Source organism: Gavialis gangeticus, unplaced genomic scaffold, assembly GCF_001723915.1.
Source record: "Gavialis gangeticus isolate Ggan-Ray unplaced genomic scaffold, GavGan_comp1, whole genome shotgun sequence".
NCBI classification, from domain to species: domain Eukaryota; kingdom Metazoa; phylum Chordata; order Crocodylia; family Gavialidae; genus Gavialis; species Gavialis gangeticus.
Genome location: NW_017729025.1, coordinates 55,435,810 through 55,445,873, shown reverse-complemented (window position 1 = coordinate 55,445,873; position 10,064 = coordinate 55,435,810). Strand labels below are relative to the sequence as shown.

Genomic DNA, 10,064 nt, shown 5'->3' with positions numbered 1-10,064 from the left:
GCATTCGTGACTTCTGAGAGATGTGTGATATGGCACAGGATGATAATTTTAAACAGAGCAGTTGCAGTAGGTATTCTGAATGGAGTTCAGAACCTGCCCTGACACAGCAGGAGATGAAACATATGAAAGTATACCTTACATATAATGTGCTGTCTAAGCAATGCAATAATTAAACTGTTGGTCACATTCAGTTAGAATGGGTTGGTGGAAAGGAATTGGAAGTGCCTGGATGCAGTTTTGCTGCAAGGCAATTCTAGATTTAATAATGATGTTTGTCACATGTTCAGGTAGTTGGGTCTGAGCCCATCTCTGCAGCTCAGTGTAGTAGGTTCAGGGTCAATTAGCTCCTCACTCAGTCTTTCGGTGTCCTTTTATAGGCTCACCTTCTCTGTTTATTGTCTGTACTCCGCCAGGGCAAGCTCTCTCCCAGCAAGAGTCAATCAGCAAAACCTCTAGCACAGCACAAACGACCCTCACAAGGTCTTCTCCCAGACCACATAGTTGGCCAGAGACTGAGAGTTCAGCAGATTCTGTGCGTATGGTTAAACTCCCAGGAGAATGGCACTCCAGGCAGGATCCTCAAGGACCACTGTGCTGACCCTACAGCTCTTTCCCCCTCGGCTCTCAGCTGTCTGCCTGTCACAGCTCTCATTCCTCTACTTCTGGCTGTCTGCTTATCTTGGCTCTCAGCTCTTGACTGTGCCTGTCCTGGGCTCCTCTCTCTGAGCCCAACTCTCCCATTCTAGTTCCTTCTCTTCCCCTCTGGCTCCTTCCTCCAGGAGCCCTCTTAATTTGTTGGCCCACAGGAAGTTATCTGGATCAGCTGGCCCAGTCCTCCTAGGTAGCCTGTAATCAGGTTTTACTGCCTGCAGCTGGGCTGTAGTCCCTACCAACCTGCAGACTGCCCCCAGGTTCCTTGAGCTGGCAGACTGCTACACTCGGCTTCAGCCCACTTCTCAGAGGGGAAAGTGAACTAATGCACCAGATCAGCACCCTCAACACTTTAAGAAGTCAGACCCAGATCCAAACTTGCCAAACAAAATTAAGTGAATACATACCTAAAACTCAAACAAGGGCTTGCTGAGAAAATAAGTCTTACCTGGAGGGGCTTTTTGAAATGTTGACTGACAGCACCATCTAATATTATTTCAGTAGAACTTAAAAGGCTGGGGCCCAGCATGCCAGACACTGTATAAATACAGCAGAGACAGCCCACTACCTGGGAGGATTCACAATAGCTGAGGCCCCAGCATGGCCCACCATGAGAACCTATGTCCATAAAATATACATATTACAAGAAGCAAGCTGCCACAAAATCGTGAATTACATTGGTTTTTAACAAATCTTCACTGAGGAATGGTAGTTTTCCTTGAATCAGTTGTCTGAATTATTTTGTTTTGTATTCCAAGGGCAGCAAAGGGTGTTCATAAAAAATAACATTGGTTCACTAGTCATGAAGGAATCTACCAATGGCTCCAGTCTCCATGCACAGAACAGGTGAGAAAAAGATGTAGTAGGAGACAGTGTCTCCAAGAAAGATGCACATTAACACAGCAATGGAGCCCTACCTGAATGGGAGAATAAGTTCCAATGTATTCTAGTTACTGCTTATTTGTCATCCACATGGGGCAATCTTCAATGTGTGAATTTAAGATGAAGCTAACCCAACTTCTTCTATTCATGAATAGGATTTAACTTGAACTGTATGTCACAGATTGCTAAAGCAGGTGCAGAGCATTTCATGTTGACAACACAAATCCAACTCTTGTTACAAGCTAAGTTAGTGAAACTAAACAGTGGTGGGTTCAGAAATGGCAACCATCCTCAGATTGCACAATTAGTGATGAGGGCATAGATTTAATGAACAAGGAATGTTTGCTCCCATTAGAGGTAGCCCTTTCATAAGAGGTCAAGCAGCCATTGTCAGGAAGACAACTGTGCTGCTCTAGACAGAGACTGGTCACTTTTGTACTTTGCAGGAGCCTGTAATTCACCTCCATTCTTTAGAAAAACATATTTACAAGCTGTTAGTAAATTCTGAACCAGAGGAAACTGAGTCTCCTAGGTCCCAAAGCTTACCGAGGTCCTTGTGTTGGGAAGACTGGCTTTGGATGACTGAGGGCAGTACTGCAGGAAGCCGTAGTTAGCAGGTATGTGCCATGAAGAGGACAAGATTCTCACACAGATTATTCAGGAGTTTCCCCCAACAAAATAAAACAAATTTTATTGAGAAAACCGACAAAAATCCCCAAGCCAGAAATTACAGGCAGATCCGTACAAGTTCCTCACACCTGTGTCCTGATAACCATTCAACCACCACAATGAGCAGAAAAGGAAGCTAGGCAACCCCAAGGGAATTAAAGGAGCAATAGACAGCCAGGTGTAAAGCAAGTCTCCCCCACCTCATTTACATCAGATAAATCAGAAATCACTGCATCTTAGTGAACAAGGAATCATCAGGAGAGGCCACCTCCAAATATTCTCTTTTCTTTTGTATAAATACAGCAGCTCTGCTACAGGCTTCAGACAGTCTGAATACCTTTGAGGCTCAATCTCAACCTACTGTGGCATCCCTGCTACTCTGTGTTCTAACAGCTTCCAAGCATTTAGAGGGATAAAGCAGACAGGCTTTAGAGGTTTTTCATATAGCTTATAAAAAAAGCAGGATTTTAGACACAGTCTGAGCACTTGCAGGCAGAACTAGCAATACCACTATCCTGGCAGCAGGGATGGGAGGTTGATGAGGAGAAACCAAGCAGCCTAAAAAGACACACAATTTCAAACAGTACAAAAATTCAATGTCCCTGAAGTGCTGAGGCAACAGTGGACAATCCTGCGTTATGACAATCTTTGATTCTGGACCACCCCACCCCAGCACAAATATCAACTTATTTCTAGTCTAAGTTCACAACATTAAAAAAAAAAAACTGCAAAAGCTGCTTTTTCTGAATGGTAAGGAGACCCCAGGGCTAGGGGCACATAACACTCCCAGCCAGGAGGGACAAGGTATAGGGTTGGGGTTTTCCAGGCTACTGAACTTTTTATTCCATGGGAATGCAGACAAGGTGGAAGAACTGTAATAATTCTGTCTAGAAATTGCTGCGGAATACGTTCAGGAAGTGAGCCTACCTGGTCCTCCCAAACTGGCTTGTTTCAGCACAGCACCATGCTAGCAAGAGAAGAATCACAAAAGACTTCCTCCTCTCTGTAGCATAGTTGTTTTCATCAGTTTAAGAAGGTTTCCAAGACAATTCTGCCCTCACCACAAGTTCTCACCAGCTTGGAGACTTACAGAAGGGCATATGACTATTCCCAGTACATTGTACTCCAGGTCATCTACATTCCCCTATCCACTCCTTTGCTAAATGGTATGCAGGGTCTCCCCAAGCACAAAGGGTACACACACCACATACAAGGCTTCACATTCCACTTTGCTACAGCTAAACCAAGCTACTGCTGCCTGTTTTAAAGTCTGGTAACATAAAAGTCCAGCCAGCCTCACACTGCATCAAGTCTAGCCATGTCAGATGAGAAGAGGGGCTCACTGATCTTTACCAAAAACTGAAATTCCCAACCTACCATATTCCCATTCGCACTACAAATATACCTGTGTGAGGCCTCCCATCTTCACACAAAGCTCCTCAGCAACCAAGCTGCTTTTAGGAAACTGCCTCATCATTCCAGAATGAAAAAAGCAAATCCAAGGCAAACAGCCAGTCAGATTGGGCCAAATCCGAACTTGTCCAAGCAAGGCAGGCTTCTCATCTCCAAGCTCCACAATTTATTGCTGAATTATTTAGCTCCCCTTCCTCCACACCCATGTGCCCAATTTCCTCCAGTCATCAGCCAAGGATTCCAGCTCCCACAGGAAGAAACACCAAGGTCTGACAAAGACTATGTCTCAGAGTCCCTGCTAAAACTGCAACCCATGTCACTCTGCAACAAGGTCTGCTAGCACAAGGATATGGTTCCAGCAGGTCAGAGCTTGGGGTCCTACCCCTTCCCCACCTCCAGTTTTAGTGTGGCAGAGAGCAAGCTCAGCAGATTCAAGTGGCTTAGAGTAATGCAATGGTCACAGGCATGATAGGAGACCGAATCAAACCTAGATTATAAAGGAGAACAGGCAGCAGCAAAGGCCAACTGCAACTGTCAAGGAAACATAATTTTTATTTAATCGCTGCCCCCTGAGTCCCTGCACCCATCACACCCTCCCCCAAACCCATATTCCAACAGGACTGAAGACTCCCCCAGCTGTCTCCAGTGCTTATGCTCCCCTCCTCCCACTTTAGGGGGCCAGTTCCTGCAGGAAAGCTCCAGTCAGTGGTATCATCTATAAGATGGCTCTGAAGAGCCATTGTTGGGTTCCAATGGTGTCCAGCAGGGCTCAGGAGGAGGGGAAGGGGAGTTGCCTTCTTACTCAATCAACTTCTTGGCTTTGAAGAAGCGACGCAGGTAGAAAACCTGCCAGGTGGCCAGTCCAATAAGACAGCACATGGAGAAGATGCTGAAGTACAAGACCCTCGTGTTCGTTGACTCTGAAATAGACAATAAACCATTGCAGAAGTACAAAAGACCCAGAGCCAGGAAACCAGCACTTCCTGAGCAAAGAGTCATCTCTAGCACTATACCTTTCCCCACCCTGCCAAGCTTCAAAGGTGGGATTCATGCACGCTGGAGGAGGGTGAGGGGCAGGAAGGAGGGAATAGGGCAAATGGACACTGCAGCACTATCATAAGGGTAAAACTGCTCAATCTGATGGAAGCAGCATTGGACAGGAACACGAGCACTGTGTGGAACATGAGCACACATTAGGGACCAGGAGATGGAGAAAGAAGGAACCTACAGCTAGAGAGGAGAGAACCAGGACTTACTGAACATTCCCTCCAACCTCCCAACTCCAACAATCTTTGGAAGTTTCTGAATAGGGTATGAAATAATTATTAACAGCTGCAGACTGAACTCCAAATTCTGCCCCAATAAGAAAGACCTTGTGAGAAAACAGTTCTGACATCTCCTGTCCTCTTGGGGGGAAGGGGATACATTAATTCTTACCATTGGTGTCCCTCATCTCCTCCTCTCGTTTCTTCATGTAAGCAAAATCATTGACAATGGACTCAGAAAGGTCCTCCAGGCGCCGCAGCTCCACCTCCAGAGGCTTTAGCTTCTCCACTTTAGCAATCTGGTAAAGGAAAATCAGTCACTAGCAAGGAACAATAGCTCCTGTGTGGGCTACTCCTGAAATCAATCTGAGCACATTTCAAGTCACATATGAGGGCAGGGGGGAAAGAGGGGAGAAAGAGGTGGGGGCTTCTCTCCCTGAAGAAGATGTCCCTCAAAGGCCAGAAAACACCTCACCACCCCCTGTGAAATATCAAACATTTGTTCCTCACAGCAAGAACAATGCAGGCATATACACGTGTGCTTATGCACGCTCCTTCCTGATTCCCCCCAATTCTAGTCTATTCATAACTGATTTCTGAGGCGTGGGCTGCCAGAGTCTCCCACGGACCTGAACCTCCAAGAAAGAAAAACATGAAAAGACCAAGCTGCAGGTGCCTGTAAGTGATGGTGTAATACCAGCAAGGCAAGCCTTTGCACCCCAGGCTTGAGAATTTTTTAAAAAACAATGCAGGAAATTCAATCAGAAAGCCCACACTGTTACTACAAACATCCAAGCTTAAAAGTGTCTGAACACAATGAATTAATTTCTTCTTTCCAGAAGAGATATGACCTGACTACACTGTACCTCAACCTACAGTGTAAGAATGGCACTGTAATGCAACAGAAGCTACTGAGAAGCAGATTGCAATTCTTGCCTTTACTATGCTTAAAATCTCCTCACACCGTGGCAGCAACATGTATATGTGGTGAATTTCACACAGCAATACAAGCGACACTGAGTGAAGGAGCACCACCATTTATTCCCTGGGGCTACCACATTGGAAAGACTCAAATAAGGAGGCATGAAACACAATTAATTCTGAAAGGACAGAGACAGAGGAACCCCATGCACTGGTCACTGTCTGGCCCAAGACTGGGCAGTGTCTCTGGCACAGCAGCAAAATTACTTCCAGAAACAAACACAAGACAGGTGATACAGTTGCAGCTGTTCACACTGCAGCCAGCAGGAGCAGCTTAAACACCAGACAGTCTAGCACAATGGTTTTCAACCTGTGGTCTGCAGACCCCATAGGGGTCCAGAGACTATGTCTAAGGGGTCCGCAAAAGATGACTATGATCAATCCAAAGTATGTGAATACTCATACTTACAATTTAAAGGGGTCTGCAAATGAAAAAAGGTTGAAAACCACTGCTCTAGGAACACTGGCCCTCTGAGGCAGACTGAGCAAAAAGCAAATGGGTTTACAGAAGCGTTCAGAATTGGGACACCATGAACTAGCCAAGCAGTTCTTTGAAGAGCAGGGGCAGGCAATTATTTTGGGCAGAGGGCCACTTACTGAGTTTTGGCAAGCCATCGAGGGCCACATGACAGGCAGCCCAGGACAGATTAATATTAATTTTCTAAATTTTTTAGGGGCCCCATGGGCCAGATAGAATGGCTTGGCGGGCTACATCCGACCCATGAGCTGCATTTTGCCCACTCCCGGTGAAGAGCTTTATGCATGGCATACCCAACCCTGCAAACAGCAGGCCTGCGGGAGCTATCCAAGGAATTCCGTGGCCAAATCCCTGCTGAGGAAAAAAGCCCAGACATTAACAAGATGCTATTTTTCCCATATCCAGAATGAATGGATGGGAAGACTCCACCAGGGAACAGCCTGCACTTGTCCCAGGTCCAGACCTTCACACCCCTTTGTCCAAGGTTAATAGGCAAAGTTAAAGGGAAACCTGTTAATCTCCCTCTAAGAGTTTGCAGTGAAAAAATGACACAGGAGCAAGTTCCTACTAGCCATATGCTGCATGGTGGTGTCAGCAACCAGGGCTCACTCGACACTGGAATAAGCCACGTTAATACCAGCTGCTTTTTACACTGCTGCAGCACATGTATGATAGGGGCTGGCAACACAGCAACTCCCCACACCTGCTACCAAACCACTGCCAAATTCACTCTCATCCCTCACCTAGAAATGGATATTTAACCACTCTTCTTTGGGGTAAGAGCCAAGATGGAATTCAGAGTCAGGGGGGCTGGCTGCCAAGGATGTTCTAGAAAGGCTTCACCTAGCAGCATGTCTCTACATGAGAAGGAGCATGGCCCTTGATGCTTTGAGCCAAGCTCTATGCAATGCACAGGCTGCGCACTAGAGGGCAGTCCTTCCTCAGGCAGCTGACATCAATCCTCCTTGTGCAGTCAATTGCTGGAGGCAATGTGCAGTGCCAAGGAAGTCCCTCTCATGCAAACAGGGCCCTAAGAACTTGCATGGGTACTGGGCTTTCAGCTCCTTAGCTGACCCTGGTCCTAAGCCTGGGAGTGGCTTCACCAAGGCATGTAAGTGGGTCAATCAGAGCTTCCTACATCTCACAGCCCCATCTTCAAACTGTACAGGAACTCTGCTTCAGAGTCTGTTCTGTCAGACTGTAGTGGGGCCAGGTGAGGAGTCTGTACTAAGTAAATACAGGGCTGCTTAGGCTAGTATAGAAGATCAAGCTCCTTCCAGCACAGGAGCAAGTTATAGTGGTATAAGCACATTTACATCAGCATAGCTACGACCTCACTGGGCGCTGTATGTTTTTAACAGTCCCATTCCTTTAAAGAGGGTGTGTGCATGTATGTGTGTGTACATACGTACAACACCTTAATTTCATCCTAATCCTCCTGGTTAATTTCTCCCAGGTGTCAACCAAATGAACTCATCATGTCTCCCTCAGGCCCATGCCCATGCCATTAGCTACTCCCCAATCAGTGCTTGCTCTTCTGAGCCCTTAATTTGTCAGCAGCCTGAAAGTGGTTGCCCACAACTGAATGCAGTGCCCCAGGCATGGTCAGCCCAGGGTTGTAAAGGGTCTGTCCTCTCCTTGCTCCAGCAGACATACGTTCTATGTACTTACCTCAGGGTAGCACTAACCCTACCCGCCACCACATTATTTTGCATATTCCTACCTGCTTTGCAGCCTTTTTTCCCTGAGCCACTCTGGTTTCCTATCTGGTGCATACCTGTTACTGCCAATGAACATATCCAAGAGCCTTCCCCACCTTAGAGCTCTGATCTTCCCAGGCACCAATACCACTGAAGGTCAAATGCCACAAAGCTCAAGTCTGCTTGTTAACACGAGTCATCAAAACCCATAGGCCAAACCATCCAGAGACTCCCAACCACAAGGCAACTGATATCCCAAGCCCAGGCCCAACAGAAAGGGTCCTGGGTAAAGCTGGAAGCTAGGCCTCAAAGGGTCTGACAGATTCAGCTCACACAGTGTCAAAACAAACAGGACCAAGTTTTAGCTGTCCTAAGTATGAGACACTGAAATTGTCCCTGGACCCCTCACAGGTCAGTGCCTTTTGTAATCCTGCTTCATATCTAGGAGGACTAGCCCCCTTCTTGAGTTGTCCTAGGTTTCTGGGACAGAGAAAGCTATTGGTCTCAGCTGCTGACTGTTTCTTAATACACACATCCAGAAGCCAAGTCAAGCTGCCTGACTTAAGAAATTCACACACTGGGACTCGGCCCCCGCAGAATTTGAGTAGCAGGTTTTTTAAAGCTCTACCATGAGGCTCGTATGGAAGCTCTGGGCTGCAGACAGGCTGTCATCACAGCTGGGAAAGCAGCTTCCCATCACAAGCCCCAGATCTGTCCTGGCATCACGTGAGTGCTAGGAAAGGGACATACCTCCTCGTAGTTCTTTGCTTCCACTCCATGCTTCATGTCCAGGATCACAAGCTGGTCCGGCATCCGCCCCGTTCCTGGAAGTGCAATGAAAGGATTCCATTGTATGGAGTTCTGCCTGCCAGGAAATCACCAGCTCCCCCACTGGGGAGGGACTCAACACCCCTCCCTTATGCACCTCCGACCAGCTGCACAGCCCTGCCTCAAGTCACAGACACTTATGAACAAACCCTGGCTGAGGGAGGATCTCCCAGAGATAATGCAAGTAAGCTGTAGCCAAAACCACAAAGTAGCAGGATACAAACCACTGCAAGGGGAAAAGAAGAACAAGCTATGACAGGTACAAACTGCCCAGAGGGAAGTCATCACAGGAACAGATACTGGACTGAGGAAACACTCTCTTGCCTAGTACAAGCCACATAAGCAAGCTGCCAGAATCTAAGGTCACAGCTAATTTTGCATATGACACAGCAAAAGCAGCCCCCTCTTCCATTCAATGATGCAGCTAGTCTACAGTGCAGCCTGCAGAAGTGACTGCAAACAGTTCATCAGTGCATCTACCTTGGCTACACTTGTGGCACAAACTATTAAGCATACGACCTTCTACGACCAGGTCACCAAATCCTTAGATGCAGGGGTAGCAGTGGACATAGTCTTTCTGGACTTTCGGAAGGCCTTCGACACTGTCTCTCACCCCGTTCTCATTAAGAAACTGGGGGACTGGTGTCAACACCCACACAGTCAAATAGGTCGCCAACTGGCTGGAGGGCCGCACCCAGAGAGTGGTGGTGGATGGGTCATTTTCGACTTGGAGGGCAGCACGGTTCCGCAGGGCTCAGTCCTCGGGCCCGCACTGTTCAACATCTTCATCAGTGACTTGGACGAGGGGGTAAAAAGCACCCTGTTCAAATCTGCTGATGACACTAAGATGTGGGGGGTTGTGGGCACACTAGAAAGGAGGAATAGGCTGCAATTGGACCTAGACAGGTTACAGGGGTGGGCGGATGAGAATAGGATGGGATTCAACACTGACAAGTGCAAGGTGATGCACCTGGGGTGGAACAACCGGCACCATACCTACAGGTTGGGGAACTCCTTTCTCATCAGTAGAGTCAGAAAAGGATCTTGGAGTCATCAATGATGCCAAGATGAACATGGGCCGGCAGTGTGGGGACGCAGTCAGGAAGGCCAACCACACTTTGTCATGCATCCACAGATGCATCTCAAGCAGGTCCAAGGAGGTGATCCTCCCCCTCTATGCGGCACTGGTCAGGCCGC

At 47.4% G+C, this 10,064-nt stretch overlaps 1 protein-coding gene across 1 annotated transcript in view; it reads right to left on the bottom strand.

The window, feature by feature from the left end:
* Window positions 1–2,198: 2,198 nt before the first annotated feature.
* The window catches only part of TMED10 (transmembrane p24 trafficking protein 10), a 23,323-nt gene continuing 15,457 nt past the window's right edge, over window positions 2,199–10,064 (bottom strand). Inside the window, exons 3-5 of the mRNA XM_019518786.1 lie at window positions 8,790–8,863; window positions 5,053–5,179; window positions 2,199–4,535 (exon numbers count right to left, since the gene is read on the bottom strand). Coding sequence (XP_019374331.1) covers window positions 4,414–4,535; window positions 5,053–5,179; window positions 8,790–8,863 — 323 coding nt within the window. The 3' untranslated portion in view covers window positions 2,199–4,413. The remainder of the gene's footprint in view (window positions 4,536–5,052; window positions 5,180–8,789; window positions 8,864–10,064) is intronic.